The sequence below is a fragment of the Equus asinus genome, chromosome 22, assembly GCF_041296235.1.
Source record: "Equus asinus isolate D_3611 breed Donkey chromosome 22, EquAss-T2T_v2, whole genome shotgun sequence".
Taxonomy (NCBI): Eukaryota; Metazoa; Chordata; class Mammalia; order Perissodactyla; family Equidae; genus Equus; species Equus asinus.
Genome location: NC_091811.1, coordinates 36,880,169 through 36,902,505, shown reverse-complemented (window position 1 = coordinate 36,902,505; position 22,337 = coordinate 36,880,169). Strand labels below are relative to the sequence as shown.

Sequence of the window (22,337 nt, the reverse complement as noted above, 5' to 3'; positions counted from 1 at the left end):
CTCCTACAGAAGATAGAACAAATGAACCAGCTGATACAAATAGCCTGGATTGCTTGGCAGTTAGATATCTCATACCAAAGAAATTTGCAATCTGATTTATACATCCATCTATTGTGTGACTGGTTAACATAAATCTATGCCTAGAGCTCTGCTTCAGAGCAAATCAGGTTCTGAATCTGAAAAGCAGAGGATGAGACCATGCATCAGGGGGATCCCAAAGTCCTGCTGAGCAGTCAATGAGTCTCTTGAATGGTCTCTGAAACAGAAAGTCAGTGCCCAGGGGGCTGGGCTTCATGTCACTAATCTGGAACTTAAGTGTTCATTGAATTGTTAATTAACTTAGTTAATTAACTTTGAGTTGTTAATTAGTTTAGTGTGTGAGATGTTCTCTATCTCCAATTAGAAGATAGAATAATCAAATCTTGCCCTGCTTTTGCGTCCCCACCTATAACCAGCTGTATGATTTATTTAGTTCTCATTCTTTCTGTATGTAGGCTCATAATATCTTTCCTGTTATTTAACTCATTATCTATGAATGCCTTATATCTCTCCAAGGTTTCAAGTTTTAGGGGAATAGAGGCTTTAATTAATGGGCATTATTTAAGATTAAAGCTGTGGGCTGTCTGATTTCTAGTTTAAAGGAGACCCCAGGTGCAAGTTTATTTTTTTATTATTTTTTGTGTGTGTGAGGAAGATTGGCCCTGAGCTAATGACCATTGTCAATTTTCCTCTTTTTGCTTGAGGAAGATTGTTGCTGAAGTAACATCTGTGCCGATCTCCCTCTACTTTATGAGGGATGCTGCCACAGCGTGGCTTGACGAGGGGTGCTAGGTCCATGCCCAGGATCCAAACCTGCAAATCTCAGGCGGCCGACACGGAGCGTGTGAACTTAACCACTATACCACCAGGCCGGTCCCCAGGTGCTAGTTTATTTACTCTGCTGGATTAGTTTCAGTGCTTTAGTTTTTGAGTAACTAGTTTAAACTAAACAGTGTTCAGTAATGAGGACGTAAAGCAATTACAAAGCTAGTTAAGTAAGAGACATATTGCAGAATTTGTTGCCAGAGATTAGATGAAAAGCTGCTATGGGGGCCACCCGGTGGCGCAGCAGTTAAGGTTGCATGTTCTGCTTCAGCAGCCCGAGGTTCACCAGTTTGCATCCCGGGTGAGGACCTGCACACCACTTGTTGAGCCATGCTGTGGCAGGCATCCCACATATAAAGTAGAGGAAGATGGGCACGGATGTTAGCTCAGGGCCAGTCTTCCTCAGCAAAAAAGAGGAGGATTGGTGGCAGAGGTAAGCTCAGGGCTGATCTTCCTCAAAAAAAAAAGAAAGCTATTATGCAATGCATACAACTTAATAATAAATAATAACATTGTCTCTGGGGCTGGCCCGGTGGCATAGTGGTTAAGTTCACATGCTCCACTTCGGTGGCCCAGGGTTCACAGGTTTGGATCCCAGATGTGGACCTACACACTGCTCATTAAGCCATGCCGAGGTGGTGTCCCGCATACAAAATAGAGGAGGACTGGCCTAGATGTTAGCTCAGGGACAATCTTCCTCACCAATAATAATAGTAATAATAGTAATAACACTGTCTCTTAGAAGGAACAGAGAAGGGTGACTAACGTTTTTCAGAGACTCTCAAATATGATGCCTTATTTAGTTTTTACATCCTGAGAAACAGGTATAATCATCCTTTCCACTTTTTACATAGAAGGAAACCGAGGCTCAGGAAAATGAAATAACTTGCTGAAGGTCAGGAAATGAACACTATTGTCAGTCATAAAAATCTCTTTCTACATATCTTTCCATCTCTCTTAGAGTTCTAATTTAGCGGAATCTAATCCCACAGCCCAATGGGAAAAAAGGGTTCAGAGAAAAAGCTTCGAAATGTGTTTTCTCAAAAAAAGAAAACATAGTATGGAAAATATCCTCGGTTTTGGATACCTGATCATAATTAAGTATTTTGGAGACTGATTTAGAAACGAAGAGAATTTTTCCTCTTTCACATCCAACCACAAGTAGGAAGCCTTCTGCATTCTAGGATTTAAAAATATAAAAGTGAATATTTTAAAATTATTTGTCTCTCCCACACACACACATTTAGATTTTGAGGAAATTATTGTAGCAATAAAACTAACAGAGCAGTTCTAGAGCTAGTAAAATTAATTTTAAGAAATCTTCTTAAGATTTAAAAAGATTGATAAAGAACATCAAATTGAACCCTAGTCGAAACTGTTTTTGACACGGAAAGTTCAGCCATGGAATATTTAGTTGAGATATTTCTTAATGTAAAAATTACCAGTAGCAAATTCTCTACTGCATACAGAAACTAAGAGACCAAAACACATCAACAGTAACGATTGCCAGTGGATGTGTAGACTGGGGGTGAGGAAAGGATGAAGACATTTTACTGTACACCTTTTTATACTTTTTGAATAATGACAAAGTATCACTCATTTGAAACTAAACTAAAAAAATTCTAACCTATCAGCTACTCCCAGAAGATCTACTCAGTACATCCTCTGTGAAGCAATCTGTATGGAAATGGATACGTGCAGACATGCAGGATGAGTTTGTCGATCTCACTTGACATTTCCTTGAACTCATTTTATACCAATTGGAAACAAACATGAGGTAAATTAGGCAGCCATGTCCTATGGGGGCAGAACCAGGGTTATATTAAGTTATGACTGAAAAAAACAAAGATCAGTGCAGGATCTTTCAAAGCATACTGTACATTTTGTTTTCTCTAAAAATCTTGTTATTTGCAAAAAATCCTTTATGTTCCTCTTGGGAATACTATATTTGAATTCAGCTGTTCAAATAAAAAAAGGGGCTTTTAAAAAAATTAAAAGGAAAATGCACAAAAATACATATCAAGAACCTTTCTATTTAATCATATCATGGCTTAAAGACCAGTAGTCATAGTACAAGATCAAGACGCTTATGACCTCCTGGGGGCAGGATAAGCCAAGGACATGGTCGTATTTTCCATGTCAAATAAACCTCTAGGCCAGTGAATGTGAAAACCCATGCGTATGAAATGATGAAGACAGAAATGTCAAAGTACGGACTAATGACTCATAAGTAAGGAGTGCCTGGCTCATCTACGAGAACAGGATCCTGAAGGAATAGGATACAAGGAGATGCTTTGAAGGAGGTGGTACTGTGGGGAATAGATCCTACAGTGTCAGAGATGAGTGCATTAAATAATGTAAGGAGCTTAGCATTAAAGACAAGCTTTGCTGCGTATTTTGGAGAGTGGCTATCCTCTGTCTTCACTTTCACAAGCCCAAACTAATAAGACACAGTTACTTGCATAACTTAAAATTTTATATTAAAGGAAATTCAATGTAATATAGAGTTCTGTATCTTTATAAAAGGAGCTAACCTGGAGGAAATCTGCCTCCCATTCAAATAAAAATGACACGACAAATACAACTTAGACAAATATATCTCTTTCCTTACCTTCAGGATTAAGTGTCTGAGCTCATTATCCTGAATAAATGAAGGTCTATACGTATCTCCCACATAAGAATTTGTCATACCTAAAAATAAAAGTCAAAGTTATTAAAAATATAGTAGAGAGCCACCCCTGATGGGCTAGTGGTTAAAGTTCAGGGCGCTCTGCTTCAGCAGCCTGGGTTCGGTCCCCAGGCACAGAACCACACCACTTGTCTGTGAGTAGCCATGCTGTGGTGGCAGCTCACATACAAGAACCAGAAGCACCTGCAACTAGAATCTACAACAAACTTTGGGGATGGGGAAAAAAAAGAGAGAGAGGAAGATTGGCAACAGATGTTAGCTCCTCAGGGTGAATCTTTCCCAGCAAAACAACAACAAACCGCTGATCTTTGAAATATATACACATAGTAGAGATGGAAATGTAGTAGGTACTCAGTGAACATTAGCAATGCTGCTGCTGCTGACGATGATGATAATGGTATTTTCTCTTTAGCACACTCTAAGACTTCTCCTGCAATCATTCTCTTTCTTTGTTATTACTAGATTAAAATTTCCTGCTTTTAGATTGTAAATTCTTGGAACTATCTATTCCTTTATACTCAAACATGCAGACAGTAATAATTGTTCATAAAAAATAATTATAAAAAATGTAACACATCTACATTATAATGATATGCAACAATAATCAAGAATCTATAGTTATTTTTGTAATTTCTTAGCTTATTAAAACTGATCATATGAATTACCCTGATTGGGGAGATCCTGGAATTCTAAACTTTATGGAGTCATAGGATTTTTCACATGACCCTTGAAAGATCATATGGAGACTTCTGATAATATACAAAAATGTATAAAAAATAAATGAAATAATTCATTTTAAGTCCTTAGCACTGAGCCGACTGTTTTCAAATGAAAGTCTCTAAAGTAACCAAAGAGGTGGGAAAATGATAAGGAATGATCAGGTCAAAACTAGGTAAAAGTTTGACCTGAGAGAAGTCAGGAAAGCACCAAAATTACATTTGCCTTGAGAGCATCCCCAACCTCGACAGGGGAAAGCCCTTCATGGCCACAAGGGGGCACAGGGCACAGTCAGCCAAGCCAACATGCGCCATCCTCAGACAACCTCAGGGCAAGGGTCATTCTGAGGTCAATCAACTTTTCCTCCATTCTACTTCCCAACCTCCCTAACTCTAATAATCCTCTCCTCCTGGGGACGGCAAACAAAGTTGCTTTTGCAAAAGCAAGGTAGCGGTAACATCCTGAGACATTTTAACCACAAATTGGCCCTTGGATGGATCTGTAGCCCAAACTCACTAATAACCTTAGTGGGGAAAAAACACACCCAGAAAACCCACAACACCACGCGGTATGATTTGGTAAAGTTTTCTCAGCTGGTAGCACCCCTAAGAGCCTGGCATAAGCAAAAGAAAATCTTTTCTTTTGGAATCTACCTTCTAGGTAGGCCTTGAAGAATTCTCCCAAGTGATTTCTTGATGCTGTTCCTTATTACTTGCATTGCTATTACCACACAGTGGCCTGGTAAGAGGGAGTTGAGAAAGGGCTGCGAGATGCAGACTCTGAGGGCCAGGCCAAGGTACAGCAATCAACCAACGTGGACAAGGCAGTGACGTTTCCAGGCCTGGCCTGGAGCAAGGTTGGCAGAAGTCTGCGGGCAAACCCCATCAGTGTGCTCAGCCGGGATGGGCGAGCCCTGACCAGGTGAGTGAGTGGGGGACGTGCTACCAAGAAAAAGAGGGCAGTAAGGGTAGAGCTGAAGCAGGTGTGGGTGGCTAATAAAGTGCATGCCACAATGTTCGTATACCTGCCAGAGGCGGGCGACACATTTGACTCTCAGATTTCTGATGGCCAAGATGAACGAGGAAACATCACTTACTTCCATTACAATGTTCATCAGATTGAAAAAATGACAATATCACAATAATAACGATCAAAATGACAATAACTACTATTCCTCCTCTTCCTCCGCTTGTCCCCACCATCATCATTGTATGCATTCTTTTTTTTCAGCTTTATTGAGGTACAATTGACAAAATTGTAAGATATTTAAAGTGTATATCGTGGTGATTTGATATACGTATATATCGTGAAAGGTTTCCCCCTTCTAGTTAATTAACATCCATCACCTCACCTATTTATCTCTCTCTTTTTTTTCTTTTTGGTAACATTTAAGTTCTACTCTAGGCAAATTTCAATTATACAATACAGTGTTAACCAAGTACAGACACATGCCTTACATTAGATCCTCAGAACTTATTCAACCTTTAGCTGAAAGTTTGTATCCTTTTACCAACCTCTCCCTATTTCTCCCACTCCCCAGCCCGAGGCAACCACTTTTCTACTCTTTGTTTCTACCAGTTTGACGTTTTTTTTTAAGATTCCACATACAAGTGATACCATATATGCATTATTCTTTACTCTTTTGTTTAAATAGAACTATTTATTTATTTATTTTTATTTTTCCTTCTTCTCCCCAAAGCCCCCCAGTACATAGTCGTACATTTTAGTTGTGGGTCGTTCTAGTTGTGCTCTGGGACGCCGCCTCAGCATGGTCTGGTGAGCGGCGCCATGTCCACACCCAGGATCGGAACCAGCAAAACCCTGGGCCACCAAAGCGGTGCAGGCAAACTTAACCACTTGGCCACTGGGCCGGCCCCTATCCTTTACTTTAATAACAACCCTATGAGGCAAATGCATTGTCCCCATTTTACAGATGTGGAAGTTGAGGATTAGAATGTTAAACAACTTGAGTAAATCACACAGCTATGAAGTCAGGGAGCCAGGATTTGAACCTAGGAGGTTTGCCTCCAGGACCCACACGCATGCACCGCTGTGCTCCATTGTCCCCCGGTATTAAGACTGCACACACAGAACGCCCGCAGGTTCTCTGAACGTGTATGCTGCAGAGCAATGTCATCAGCGAACTGTGGTGAGAGGAGCACAGAAATTAAGAATAAGCCTTTAGACATTTTTATAGAAATGTAATGTTGTTGTGGCATCTTAGCCCAGGATCCTTTTTCCACTAATTGTACTGGATTTTACAAGGGATGGGGGTGGGGAACACTTGTCCATCACCCAGGTAGTTTGAGAAGCACCGCTGTGGAGTGTAGCAAAGAAAATCATTTCATCATCCTCCTGTCTTTAAAGTAATTATGTGTGGACCAAAAGCACACGATCCACACACAGCCCTCCGATGATCTGGTGTCTAGGCTTTTGCGGAGCCAGTTGGGGGTACAGACTGGTGAGTCCCTAGAATGCAGATCCAGCTGCCTAAGTCATCTCACTTGTGGGCAGCACTGACTAAAGGATCCGGCCAGGATGTGTGATGAATACTTGACCACCTCACTTCAGCTGAGAAGGGCCAATGGTGAAATCTATGCTCTGTTCCAAGCAGTTCCCTCTGGCTTTAGACAGTGTCTCCTCCCTCCTGAGCTTCCCTTGCCTCTCCTCTCATTCAGACGTCCACTGGAAAATTTATCACACTGGGTTTAATGATCTCTTCATGGGTCTGTCTCCTTGTTCACCGTGAGCCCCCAGAGCACAGAGATCTCGCCTCATTCATTTTCGTATCCCCAGCTCAGAACAGGAGCCTAGTTGATGCTCAGTTCATGTGTATTGAATTAGTTGATTGACTCATGGCTTTTCCCTCAGGTCCTCCTTCCTCAGGACATTGGGAATGTGAAAACTGTTGGGTAATTTTAGGGTTGCAATCAAATGACCTCAGTTGAGCCTGCAAATGTTCATTGCTAAAATATTCAAGGGAAATACTGTATAAACCTTATGCAAGATCAGGTTGTGGGTAAAAGAGAATCTTATTTCTCAATAGACTGTTAGGAAAATAAGACCTCCAATCACATTCCCAAAATGAAGCCTGCCAGGCAGAGTCCCAACACTTGTGCTGCTCCGAATGGCACCGAAGGGATGGGCCCAGGGCTGTACTTTGTTTCCCTACTGCCCCCTCTCCAGATCTGCACACAGTCAGCTGGTTAGAGTGCATAAGCCATTTTCTACCATCTGTGGAGATCTAAGGAAGGTCTCTTAAAGTATTTATTTTTACAACTTGGACAAGTTACTGTTAAATAGACCTTTAATAGCTGTCTCTAGTTCTACTTCCTAATTTACAGTGTATGCTCTGCCCTGCACCCCCTCAGCCCCCCTACTGCCGCTTCCTCCAATCTGAATGGATTTCCCAGGATTTTTTGTTCATTATGAAGTAAAGTCCACTTTGGGCTCCAGTTTGCACCTGGAGTCCAGGTAAACACTGCCCTCCTCTAAGCCACTTTAACTACACTTGGCAAAGTCCCTGTATTCTGACCGTAACTTTCTTTTCCCTGGAATGGATTTTCCTTCTCCTGGCCTGCAGTGTAGGACAGAGATCTAAATAAGACCCTTGGTCCTCCTTTGCTTATTTTTTTAATACTTTTTGAGCCAAATTTCACTGTAATCTCTTAAGCTCTTGACAAATCTGAGCTTTCAGAGTCTCCTCTGTGGTCTGCAGCTCACTACTCCGCCAGGCCTTCAGGTCTTCTCAATATACAGTTGTGTCGTTAACATTCGTATATCTAACACTCAATTCTATTTCCATCCTCCTGCCCCCCAGGTTGGACTGGGGTTATTCCCAAACCAGATGTGATTTTCAACTATACATATAAACATGCACATTTAATATACTTTGATTTAAAATTCAGACTCAAGTTGGGGAACCGCTGAAGTCAGAAATGATCACGCACACCCCAAGAAGCCACAGCTAAGGACCTCCTTTGCCCAATGTCTCAATCTGTGAGAAGACCTTAGAATGTAAGGCATGATGCATTTTAAGGTCCTACTTATAAATCTGAAGTTTTAAGAGAAATTGCTGAATTTAAGGAGATTTTCTTTTCCAAGAATGGAAATCTGCCAATAACTTAAAATTATAATAATTAATACTACATTTCAGAACTTCTAAAATATTGAGAGGTAGGTATGGAAGGTTTTATTATCTTCATAATATACATGGGAAAACAAGTAGAAATATAAAGACTTTTCAAATTCACATAGTAAGCTTAAGATAAAGCTTTTAGCGAAATCAAGTTTTCTGACATCCAAATTAGTATTCTCTCCCCATACGGAATACGGACAAGCATTAATTTATGCCTGTAAAGCTGAAAGACACCTTTGTATAGAATCTCACTAGCCAATACCAACAAAACCAACCAACCAGGGACCTCAATTACATACAGGGAAGACCTCACAAATCCAAGCACAGAGGCCATTTTCAAACTCACCTTTTAAAGCCTTCACGTGTTGCACAGCCATTCTTAAAACTGTAAGTTTGTCCAGTTTACGTGCCACGAGATTGCACTGAGGGATCATCGCAGACAGTTCTTCAATCAAGTTATTCATTTTATCTCTCCTCCGCTTTTCGGTCTGGCTATGAGCTTCTCTAAGAAGGAAGAACAACCTCCTTTATATTTAACATTCAGTGGACCCGCAGTTCCCCCCGAGGCGCTAGCTGGAGCATGTGTGGAGGCTAGCAAGCCCACGCTGTTTTTCCTCCCAACTTTGGCCTTGCAGCTGCCCTTCAGGGAAGAGGCAGAGCTGCTAGGAGCAGGAATGGCATCATTCACGCTGCTTTACCCCCACCTGCTCCCCTGCTCCTGCCCTCCCTACCTTATTTCCTGAAACCTTCAAGAACTGACACCTGTCTGAGAGCCACGATGGATGGTTTAACGTCCCTCCAGTCTTAGAAGAAGAGATGGCAGCCTTCTATTCAAAGCTAACTTCCCTCTGGTATTTGCTTAAACAGTTATCAGCTTCTTAACCTCATTCTCTTTCACAGCTCCTCCTCATGGGTCTATAAATATGCTCAAGTCTCTTCTCTCTGAAAAAAAACCCTTTCCCTAATTCTAGGTTGTTTTTTACTTTTTTCCTTGGTACTGTCTTCCCTCCTCTGCCAGCTTCCTGAAAGGGTGCTTGCGTTCTCCACTCTACCTTTCGTTTCCCAGGTACTGCTCCATCTATCAAAATCAACCTTCCACAACTCCTGCTCCAATAAAACTATTCTAGCAGAGGTCTTCCTTATCTTATGTGATCCCTGCCTTGAATGTGACACTGTTAACATTCCTCATTCTTCGCCTGGCCTCTGTGACCTCTGCTGATCCTCCATCCTTCCTGCTCAGCTCAGTCCCCTTAGTCTCCCTACTCAACTCCGCCTCTATCTTTCAATATTGGTGTCCCCCAAGATTCTCCACTTGGCACCACTCTTTCCTCACCCAACAGCTTCACCCTAAGAGATCTCCTTCCCTCATAAGGCTTTACAACTACTAACAAGCTACTTACTATTCAATCCCTATCTAACTCATACTTCATCCAATTCCCGACCTTCAGAACTAGAATTATGCACCTAAGTGTTTCCCAAGCACCCTAAAACTCAAGAAATCCCCAAGTGAATGCATTCTCTGTAATTTAACCCATTTTAATTCTCCTTCCTCCATCACCCCTGATTTACTCTTCCTTCTATAGAGTTTATCTTGGTTGGTGACACCACTAGACTCATTCTAGACCATTCCTCCTCCACCCTGAAGAACCAAATAGTCACAAACTCCTATAGATTCCAGTTAAAATATTTCTTAAATACATCTTCTCCTCATCTCCATCCACTCTGACACTGCCTTAATTCAGGCCCTTATGATAGCTCATTGCCCCACCCCAAAAAGCCTTTTAACCTGAGGATCTTTCTTTTAGTGTCTTCTTCCAGTGGATCTATTTTACCCACTACTTCCAGAATTATTGTTCTAAAACAAATCAAATCATCAAACCCCAAGGCAAAAAAAAAAAAAAAAGCAAATGCATTTCCACTGCCTAAGAGGAAAGGTCAAACTCAATAATGACATCCCAAGGTTCTCTGTGACCTGGTTCATGCCTTCCTCTCCAGTGTCATCTCTCCATGTCTTTTCTTACGGCTCCAAATGTTATACAGTAGCAATGCCAAATGACTTGCTAGTCCTCAAACATGCCAAGTCCTCTCACGTCTCCTCTATGCCTTGCTCTTTACGAGGCTTAGAATGTCCTTCTATATTCTTGGGAAAATCGCATTATTTCTTCAAAACCCAGCTCAGTTATTCTTTTGGGAAGCTTTCTTTGACTACTGCATGATTACTCACTTCCCTATCTTAGCCACCTCATAGCTTTTAGACAAACCATATTTCATCAACTCTAAGACACCGTCAATTGTAAGATGCACTATTATTTAAAGCATCACAAGGAAAGAAAAATGCTGCCAATTAACTGGAAGAAGTCACTGCCGATAAGACATTTTTCACCGATGATAAAATGTAGGGGGGAAAATGTATATCTTAAATTTCAAGAATTAGGCTATTTACTTTTTACACTTTACTGTAAATATTTTGTCTATTTCTCCTACAACACTCAGATCATGGCAACTCTAGAATTTCTAGGCGCTGGCCCCGTGGCCAAGTGGTTAAGTTCGTGGGCTCCGCTTCAGTGGCCCAGGGTTTTGCCAGTCCGGATCCTGGGCATGGACATGGCACCACTCATCAGGCCATGCTGAGGTGACATCCCACATGCCACAAGAAGGACCTAGAACTAGAATATACAACTGTGTTTTGTATTGGGGTTTTGGGGAGAAGAAGGAAAAATTAAATCTTTAAAAAAAAAAACAAACACAGAATTTCTATACAAGAAGAATTTGGGGAGGCAATCTGATGGGAAGGAGGATAGGTAGGAGATTTGCCCTGATCTGTTTTTACAGAGACTTTAAATTAGATGAGAGAGTTGGGGGAAGGCAGAGAAACAGTGATAGAGGCTGATGGAGCTAACCCCCAACCACTCACCTTTGGGGAATGCCACTCTTGGAACAAAATATGTACTTTTGGGTGAACTGGATGGAATTCAAATTACATGTGTATCTACATAAAACTCAGTTATCTACTCATCCTTTGGTCTATTCATGAGCAATTTTTAGATTAAAATTTTCTAATTAAAAAACGTTATCCTCTTGCTAGAATGATCACCTCTTCTTTCTAACAGTATTACCTGTTAGCACGGACAATAGCAAAGGACAGAGATGCCTGATTCCAGGAATGTTCAGCAGAAGAAAAGGCGCTCTTTCTTAGAGCTGGGGTTTGGAGGGAGGTGAGAACAAAGTAGGAGCAAGGCCACTGTGGAGACAATGAATGATGAGGGTGGGAGCAAGGAAACACAGAAGAAGGCGAAAGAGCCAGTTTCTGAATAAGGTACTTTACTTGAAGGAGGTGCACTTGAAAAGAATCTTGGAGGATTTTATTAAGGAAAGGCATATTTATCCGGAGGCTAGTTCTCTGCATAGCAATTGATCAGGGTTCTGGCTCTCACTCCTGTGGACTGTTACTACGACTTTGAACCATGTCTGTGTTTTGCAGAATCATACGGAAAAACAGAATAAATGGAGAAAAAGCAAAAGTGAGATCTGGCCATGTTACCAGATGTAGAAAAAAATTTTGTTGATGTTGAAAGAATATACATGTTGAAACAAATGAGTTTATGATGATGACGGGGCTGGCCCCGGGGCCAAGTGGTTAAGTTCACACGCTCCGCTTCGGTGGCCCAGGGTTTCACCAGTTCAGATCCTGGGCGTGGACATAGCACTGTTCATCAAGCCATGCTGAGGCGGCATCCCAAATGCCACAACTAAGAGGGACCCACAATTAAAAATATACAGCTATGTACCAGGGGCGCTTTGAGGAGAAAAAGGAAAAAGAAAAATCTTAAAAAAAAAAAAAAGAATTTATGATGATGAATTACTAATAATCAGATACTTCTCATAAGTAATTCTGATTTGGTTATAGCATGAATCAGATTTTCTCTAGTGCTTAAAGAAAATAATAGTTTTTAATAAACAGCTATTCTAAGAAAAATTTAAAGACACATAAGCCAAAATGTTATTCAAGGAGACAGAGAAGAAGAAAGGTAAAAGGTAACTGATAGTCACTACTTCTCAGAGCATAACATGTGAGAAAAACCTAAGATACATGAATACATTCCATCTTGACATCACTGTTTGCTTTGGCTAAAGGTTTGCATGTGCGACCTTTTCCGCCCACCATATACCATCTCAGCAGTTTGATATACCTGAAGGACTTCATTTTTACTTGTTGTTCACCATCTTCCATTCTACAAAAAAGCAGGATAAAATATCAAACTACATGAAACAGATTTTCTTTAATTCTTGAGAGAGAAATAAATGTGAGGTTAAGTCCAATCATTCTAATTCCTATTAAGTCTTTAGTTATAAATGCTACCCTGAGCTCCTAATGACCTGAAATGATTATTACTGTCTACACGAGCTGTTCTCCTGCTAAAGCTGACAAGCACATCATCCCCATCAGGTAACAAAAACTGTTAACTGACAATGAAGAATAATTGGTGCTCTACTCAGAAATTATCCCATGCCAATGTTAAGAAAAAATAGAATTTTCATAGAAATAATATTAAATAAAATAGCTATTTTTAAAACAGTTGATGGCTTAACTAAAAATTTTATAATAGCTGTATTAAAAGTGCCTGAAAATACATTAAGAATCTCAGAGCTTTCATCAAAAGGAATTTATTTTGCCTAAAAATTCATCTAGATGGTAAGAAATATTATTGAAAACTGGAAACTCTGATCACGTGCAATAATATGAATTTTCACATTAATATAATCCCTAGTAGAATATACTAAATGTACATGTGTGTATATATGTATAAATATATATGTACACACATACATATGTGTGTATAATACTTTCCATATTCAAAAATTTTGTAGGCTGAGTAGTGTTTTAAAAAGTAAGTATCATTTTTTGAAGGGGCATTTGAAAAATTCAGGGAAAAGCATCCATAATCTCACCTGGAAAAATCACAGTTAATATCTTAATGGGTCTCCCTCCAGTCTCTTTCTTAAACATGTATCGAGATACATACAAAAAAACAGCTTTGACTATTTAACTTACCCATAGTGTGTGTGTAGCCTATCTACATCTATTTATGTAGATGTTTCTGTGTGTTCTATATGTAAATAATAAACAAAACTCAGCTCATAGTGTATAGTTTTTCACGTCTTGTCTTAATCACTTACCACTATAACATGAATATTTTCCCATAGCTTCAAATATTCTTGGAGAACAAGATTTGAAATGATTAAATAGTAGCCCATTGGTTAGCTATACTATAACTTCTTTTAACCATTTTCTGTTATTGGATATTTCAATATTCTAATTTTTCAATATTATAAATAACATAGCTAATACTATTGTGGTGTATGCATCTTCAATTATCCTCCTAGGATAAACCCCTAGAAGTATAATTTATGGATAACTATTTTAAGGCTTCTGATTCATCTTGCCAAATTTCCTCATTTGAAAGACTCAACAATCATCATTTTCCAGGCTTTGAAAAAGTTTGACCCACCTTTAAAATATTTTATTCATTTAAGCTTTTTTATGAGTTTTTAGTAATATTTTTCTGCTTAAAAAACGTAATAATTCTATTTATAGAAAATTTAATAAAATTTATGAAGAGATGCTTATAAATATTCCAAATAAAAAGGACCACTAAGATAAAAGCTTAACCAAGGGGTGCTTTTCCTTCTCACTGTCTAAATAAATAGCTCTCATATTTATGGTACTCCCTCAAAAATATTTGCACATACGTTCATTGATTCTCACAACATTTGAGAATCATGCAGTTATTACTATCCCCATTTTACAGATGAAGGAATTGAGGCCCAGTAAGGTTAATGACTGCTCAAGGTCATAGAACTAACAGGAGGCCAGGTGAAGCTTATTCTGTGCAGGCTGGTGTGTCTTCCGCTCTGCCTTGCTATTTCTCTCATCATTGTCAGTCTGCTCTGTGGTTGGTGCTTATAAAATTAAACAGCTTCTCTGAAGCAAAAAAGAGGGTCAGATTAAGTCAGGTTCTTTTCATTTCTCTTTTGAGTCTGACTTTGTATTTGGAGACTAAAGCAGAAAATAATTATACAGGTAAATGATTTTCTTCCTAATGTTCTGTATATGCATTACTTCAATTCCAAAAGGTAAACTTTGGCTGTTTTAAATCATGTTTTTGCTGTGATTACGGGTGTTTTAGTAAATGAACTCACTGACTGATGTCCTTGGTGAAATCCAAACCTATTATACTTATGAGATCCAAATGCTCTTTTATTTAATGGTCCCTGGTAGAAGAGAATAAAGGCATGATCTTGTTAGTCAAACAATTTGTTTCTTTGTTTGCAGCATGAACCAAGATAATTAGTAAATTTCTTATTTATATTTTTCTCCATGCTGGCATTCGGTCTATAGTCAAAATATTTTTACATATGGATTTTAATAGGCTTTCTGACATTAATAACATTGACAATACTTAGATGCATTTTCTTAGTGTAGCATCTTACACTACACTAACACGATTTTTTTCAAACTTTCCTTGAAAACCGCTTTCACTGTTTTTGAATGAAACGTAAGCTCTCCCTCTTCCTAAATTAACTAAGGACAAAAGAAATTAAAAGCAAATACAATCAAAACAGTCTCCAAATTTGCCACTTTTCATGCCTTCTTCTTCTCGAAACCCCCTTCCTTTGGTTTCTGAAATATCACTACCACTCCAGAGCCATGTCTTCTCACATTTTGGGTCGGATTCCCCTCCTCCCTTTACTGTATGTAGGTCCATGTACCCCCAGAGTCTATCCTCAGCCACCTAGTCTTCCTACTATGGAAAACAGTACGGAGGTTCCTCAAAAAAGTGCCCCCTCCAAGTTCATTGCAGCATTATTCACAATAGCCAAGATATGGAAACAACCTAAGTGTCTATTGATGGATAAATGGATAAAGAGAATGTGGAGTATATATACAATGACATATTGTTTGGCCATAAAAAAGAATGAAATTCTGATACATGCTACAACATCGATGAAATTTGAAAATATTATGCTAAGCAAAATAAGCCAGACTCAAAAGGACAAATGTTGCATGATTCCACCTACAGGAAATATCTAGAATAGGCAAATTCATGGAGCTAGAATATAAGCTAGAGGTTACCAGGGGCTAGGAAAATGGGGTACAAAGAATTATTGTTTAATGGGTATAGAGTTTCTGATTGGAGTAATGAAGAAGTTTTGGAAATAGTGGTGATGGTTGCACAATGTTGTGCATGTAATTAGTGCCACTGAATTGTACACTTAAAAATGGTTAAAATGGCAAATTATATGTTACATATATATTTTTTTACCACAACAAAAATTTTTTTAATGTGCACAGGCAAGCAATTAAAAAATAATGTAGGGGGGGTGGGGGGAGGGCACAGAGGGGGAAGTGGTGTACCCACAACATGACTAACAAAAATGTACAACTGAAATCTCACAAGGTTGTAATCTATCATAACATTAATAAAAAAAAAATAATAATGTAATCTGATCAAGTTCCTCACATACATAAATCCTTCCGTTTTCCTTATTGCGTTCAAGGTAACTTTCAGATTTAGTTCAGCGACTTTTATGACCTCGTCCACACTTATCCCTCAAGTCTCATAGCTCACCCACCTCTATGTGCACCTCCACTTCACTGTGACAACCACTTGCTGTTTCCTGGTCAGCAGTACGCTATTTCATACCCTGTGCTTCTGAGAGTTGTTCCTACTACCCAAAATACTTTCTCTACTCCTGTTCTGAATGGCTAATTTCCATTCTTTATTTAAAATTTAGCTTAAGTCAACATCTCTGGGAAGCTGTCCTTCTCTCCTCATCTCAATCTTTTTTAAGTGCCTGACTTTCTCTGTTACCATAGTTCCTAGGGTCTCTATTATGACAGTTATCATGATGTGTAATAGTTATCTGTATCTCTCCCTTCTAGTCTACTGGGTGTCACCTTGGAAGTACTCAGTAAATGTTTAATAACTACATTCCAGGGAATCTTCATCAAAGACCCTTCCAAAGAACCAGCTCCCCATTCAAAACCAACAGTGCTGCAGAAAGAGTGAACACTCTCATACGTTCTTCTTTATTTAAAATGTACAACACTCTGAAGCTCCATCAACGAAATCAACTTCATACTAATTGAATGGCTTTCATACCCTGAGTCTCTGGAAAAAGATGCTATATAATTAGTACTTTGTAAAATCCATAAAGTACTTTGACCTCCAACACTTCATTAGAGATAATGAAAAATGGTGGCATAAAGGATTGGGGCAGAATGGAGAGGCTCTGGGATAGATAATGAGGGTATCAGTGGGGTGTATATTCTGTACTGCCACTATATACCCTCTTCAAGTAGGAATTATGTCAAATGATAGTCTAGAACTTACCTGGACCACTGGATGCCAACATTTCTATCCTTGTTCAAAGGACATGGGTAAAAGGATTCTGAGAAAGCTTTTCCACCACTTCTTCTGTCATGATTCCTGACATGGAATGAAGGAGGCCTTGGGTCACCCCTACCTAGACATGCTGGGAAATGGACATTGTGATTGTCCTCATGGACTAGAAGTACCCTACCCTGTCCAGTTGCAGAGAGACAGGAAGCAGGGTGTAAGGAAGAAACTACCACACTACGATCAGGCATTCTAATTGCTTGTGTAATGTTAGGCAAGCTGCTTGACATTTCTGAGTCCTAGCTTCTTCATTTTCTAAAATGTGGGCAATTGACTAAATAATTTTTAGTGTTGCCTTCTGAAAAAAAATCATCTGTCAGTACTTTGAATGTTTATACTATTTTCCCCTACCACCAACCCTATCTTCCCATTTTCTCCCCAAACCACTGTAAGGGCTCAATCATGCTCTGTACGTGCCGAAAATGCTGTTACCTCCAGTACTCACTGCTCCCACTTCAACTGCACAATCTTATTCAGATACTAAGACAGAGCAATGGTGCTTACGATTCTGAAGAAAAAAGACAACAAAAAGGACTAACAGCCACTTCTAGATCAAGATGAGTGGGGACTACTAACCGATAATTTAGGATGTAAAACAGCAAACAGTTCTAGATAAGACTGTCACTTGGTCAACTGCAGTTATTAATGATCATTCGCACTAATGGAAGAGACTGAGAGAATACAGACAACCAAAAATAGTAGATAAGTTTCAAGTCATCTATACACGGTTTGGGAAGTATATTGGTACTCACATTTAAATAACACTGACTATGCTGTCTTGGGAATTAAAGCTAAATTATAAAGTGTATTGGGAAGAACTGAATTAAAAAGAGCTATGATTCATTATCTCCTCTTTTTGTCCCGCTACTCAGAATTTTTCCCTTCCTTCATGATGGAGAACTATCATCAGCTTTCACATGTATGTAAAGTACCAGTCTAAAATGGATTGCTCTGGATTGTTAATTTATTTTGCCCTAGTATCTTTGCCATATAAACTCTAAGTTGGAGGAGGTCAGTAGAACATATTTGGGGCTGCAAGCTTCATTAAGCAATAAAAATAAACAAGGAAGTGGTAAGTATTCTCAACATTGATTTTATTATCTACTTGGCTTAACAAATATGGAAAACAAGAGTTTTATATGATTAAATTGGCCATAGATAACCAAGGGGTGGTTATTATATAAATAATGAGTAAGGTGAGAAGCAAAGTGGTAATTATTATTTTAAGCCAAACATGCAGGAAGATGTTCTCCTCATGGTTAAGATCTCAATTAGGAAGGCAAGTAAGTATCTTGCTGCGACCATAAATGTTAAGTAAATTAACCTTATGTTTCCTTGTCTTTCTGACTCCATTTGACCCTCCTGGATACCTAATAACCTTCAGAGTTGGATTGAAAAGTTCCAGGTCAGTCAATGACAGAGGTGGCAGTTGAGTGGATAAATAATTGCCCCTATCCAAATGTTACCATGTAATCAAAAATAATTAATGATTTAAAAAGTAATCTTTTTTTTCTCTAGAGTCAAAGATTTCATGGGGTTGGAGGAACAAAGTCACTTACTGGGATGGATCTGAATCACTTTCTTTCCGTTTTCTTGGTACCTCTGTCACATGTGGGCTGAAGGATCCAATAGCTGTTGGTTTTGTCCATGGGCTCATATGACTGGAAAGCATGGCGGCAATGTGCTGGTTCCCTCTTATCAACACTTTAGCTATGAGAAAGAAAGCACAGTAAGACAGCTACTGTAAACATTAGCGTTTACTTTATACATTCCCATATCACACATTTTAAATGGCTTCAGTATCTTGATATTTTAAAAATATCAACCAAGAAGAACATAATGTAGAAGTAAGACTAATTATGTAAGCTCAAATATCAGTTAGAAATGTATTTGTTAGTCCATATTTTAGTTTATTTTTCCCACCTAATTGTAAAAAAATATGAATACTGGGGCTGGCCCTGTGGCCGAGTGGTTAAGTTAGCGCGCTCCGCTGCAGGCAGCCCCGTGTTTCGTTGGTTCGAATCCTGGGTGCAGACATGGCACTGCTCATCAAACCACGCTGAGGCAGCGTCCCACATACCACAACTAGAAGGACCCACAACGAAGAATATACAACTATGTACCCGGGGGGCTTTGGGGAGAAAAAGGAAAAAATAAAATCTTTAAAAAAAAAAAAATGAATACTGTAACAAATATGGAAAACACAAAAAACTAGAAAGGAAGGGAGAAAACCAGATTTTAGCAACCAATGTCACTATTTGGATATATTTCCTTTTAGCATTTTTTCTATAGTTGTCATTAAAGTAATTGAAATCTAGGGTATATTCTGCTTTATTTACATATCATTGTGATAATAACTCTACAGTGTTATGACAAAGTCTTTATAAATGATTTTAATAGCTGCATAATACAGCATCATGTAGATGTATCATAGCTACTCAACCACTCTTGTACTGTTGGAACTTATGTTTGTTTTCATTTTTTCAACATCATAAGTATATATGTTGGTACATAAAGCTTTTTATTACTGCTAATTTCTTTTCACCTTCTGGTTATTTCTTTTGGATAGCATCCCAGAAATGAGTTAACAAGGTCAAGGCACATATTTTTAACCCTGAATTGCTAAATATGATAGTAAAATCCTCTAAAGTATGGTTTATTAAATGTTTTATAAAATATAAAAATCAGAAACACTGAACTAAAAATAACAGTCCAAATGTGGGCCTCCTTCTCATACTAAAATGGATATAACAAGTTTAAACTCATTTGTACCTTACAGCATAGATTGAAACTACATAAGCAATATTTATAAGGAGAATGCAATAAATCTACAATACTAGTGGGAGATTTTTAACACATCTCTAGCAATAACTGATAGACAGGGCATTCAAAAATAGTGAGAGACAAGATTCAATCCACACAATGAGAAAGCTTGATAACAAAAACTGCAGCAAAAAGAAATAAAAATCTGAATATTCTTATATTCTTTCTTACACATATTATTTCAGTACATAGAAAAGGAAGGAATACCTTGGGCCCAGCTGTTTATGAGACTTATGTAATTTTGATATTAAAACCCAATAATGGCAATACAGTAAAGGAAAGTGATAGGCCTAGCTCATTAATGAACAAAAATACAAAAATTTTAACAAAATATTGGCAAACAAACTTCAGAAATGTATAAAAAGATTAACCCCTCATGACCAGGATAGTTTTATCCCAGGAATGCAAGACAGGTTTAATACTTACTGAATTAATGAATATAATTACCACAATAACAGATTAACGAAAAAATACACAATTATCTCAATAGACAAAAAAATATTGAAAGCATTCTCTTTACAAGCAGAAACAAGCACCTTTTATTACTACCCCTTTTCAACACTATAGTAGAAGACCTGCCAGTGGAATAGGGCAAGAAAAAGAAATACAAGGTATAAGAACTGGAAAAGAAAATAATTTTTTTGCTATTATTGGGCATTGATATGATTGAATATAGAAAAGCTCCAATAATCAAGAGATAAATTATTAGAGAGTATACCAAGATGGCTGTATGGAAAAACAATATATAAAAATCAATTGCCTTTCTACTCACCAGTAACAAACAGTAAGAAAGTGATATTTTAAAAGATACAATTTAGAATAATCTCAAAAAATATAGAGAACCTAAAGAATAAGTCTAAGAAAAATGTATAAGATCTTTACAGAGAAAACTATAAAAATTTTCTAAAACATTAAAAAATATCCAAATAAATGGAAAGATATGCCACGCTTATAGACTACTGAGGCCTCTATAGTATAAAGCTGTCAATTCTCCAAAAATAGATGCACAATTCTTCTCAAAATACTCATTTTGTGGAAATTCACAGCTGAATACAAAATGTATATGGAAGTACATTGGGTCATGAATAACCAAGAAAACGTGGGAGGACTTGCCTTATCAGACATCAAGACATTATAAAGCTATAGTAATTAAGACAGAGTGGAATTCATGTGGGGACAGACAGACCAAAGGAAAAGAACAGAGAGCCCAGACATGTATGTATGGACATCTGCTAAATGTCAGAGGTGGAATTTCAGATCAATTGGGGAAAAAAGCTTTTAATAAATGGTCCTGGGCCAATCAATTTTCTCTATGGTAAAGAATAAAACAAAAACCCCCACGTTATACCAAATATAAAAACCAATTCCAGGGGCCGGCCCGTGGTGTAGAGATTAAGTTTGGCATGCTCTGCTTCAGCAGGTCGGGTTCACAGGTTCAGAACCTAGGGAAGGACCTACATCACTCATCAGCCATGCTACAGCAGTGACCCACATACAAAAATAGAGGAAGACTGGCACAGATGTTAGCTTAAGGCTAATCTTCCTCACCAAAAAAAAAAAAAAAAAATTCAGTTGGATTGAAAACCTAAATGTAGAAGCTAAAAGTATAACAGAAAAGACTCTAAAGGAGAGAGAACATCTTTCTGTTATTGGTGTAGAAAGAATTTCCCAAAACATAAAAAGTAAAAATAATAAAGGAAAAGATTGATCAGTTCAACCTTCTTAAAAATAATGTTGAGCGAAAGACATGATAAACAAAACCACAAGCCACAAAATGGGAGAAGATAGTTCTTACACGTATAAATAACAAAAGGTTAGTAGCTAGACTGTAAGAAGAATGCCTTTGCATCAATAAGAAAAAGACCATCAACGCACTAGAAAACTGGATGAAAGACTTTAACAGGCACTTCATAAAAGAAATTCCAATTGTCAATATACTAATGAACAGATGCTCAGTCTCATTAGTAATCAGGAAAACCTGAAGTAAACTACAGCGAGGTACTACTACATACCCATCGATGGCTACAAATGAAAAGTATGGTGACCAACTGCGAGAGAGGATGTGGAACAATGGAAACGCTCGTGCCCTGTGGTGGGAAGGTTAATTGCTGGGCAACCACTTTGGAAGCCATTTTTGGATTACGTGATAAAGGTGAACACATGCAAATAACATAATTCAGCATTCCATTCCTAGGTATACAAAGAAACTCTTAATGTGTCTTAGGAGACACGTACAAGAAGTGCATTAACAGCATTGCTTGTAAATGAAACAACAACAATAATTAAAACCTGAGAAAACTGGAAACTATTTAAATTTCTAGAAACAGATGAACAAATTGTTTATTCACTGGATGGAATACTAACAGAAGTAAAAATGACTGAAGTATTGATATACTCATTAACGTGGATGAATTTGAAAATAATAATGCTCGTCAAAAAAAGTCACTGCCAAAAACATATAGCATATTTAAAAAAAATTATATAAAGTTCAAAAATTGGTAGAACTAATCAATATGTTTTTTAGCAACATCTACGTAGGTTGCCACACTGTACAGAAAAACAAGAGAACAGTTAATGCAAAAGTCAGAATTCTCTTCGGGAGACAAAAGGGGGATTTGATTAACGAGGGACACAAAGAGACTTC

The 22,337-nt window shown here is 38.2% G+C and overlaps 1 protein-coding gene across 5 annotated transcripts in view; it reads right to left on the bottom strand.

The window, feature by feature from the left end:
* BMAL2 (basic helix-loop-helix ARNT like 2) overlaps positions 1-22,337 on the bottom strand; it is a 75,513-nt gene that overhangs the window by 29,675 nt on the left and 23,501 nt on the right. For 3 of the 5 annotated variants that reach the window (XM_014846876.3, XM_014846878.3, XM_070495182.1), the window contains 5 exons: positions 18,430-18,580; positions 12,599-12,640; positions 8,755-8,912; positions 3,476-3,555; positions 1,952-2,044 (listed from right to left, as the gene is read on the bottom strand). In XM_014846876.3, the coding sequence (XP_014702362.2) occupies positions 1,952-2,044; positions 3,476-3,555; positions 8,755-8,912; positions 12,599-12,640; positions 18,430-18,580 (524 nt within the window). The remainder of the gene's footprint in view (positions 1-1,951; positions 2,045-3,475; positions 3,556-8,754; positions 8,913-12,598; positions 12,641-18,429; positions 18,581-22,337) is intronic. The other 2 variants (XM_014846877.3, XM_070495183.1) reach the window with 1 other exon arrangement.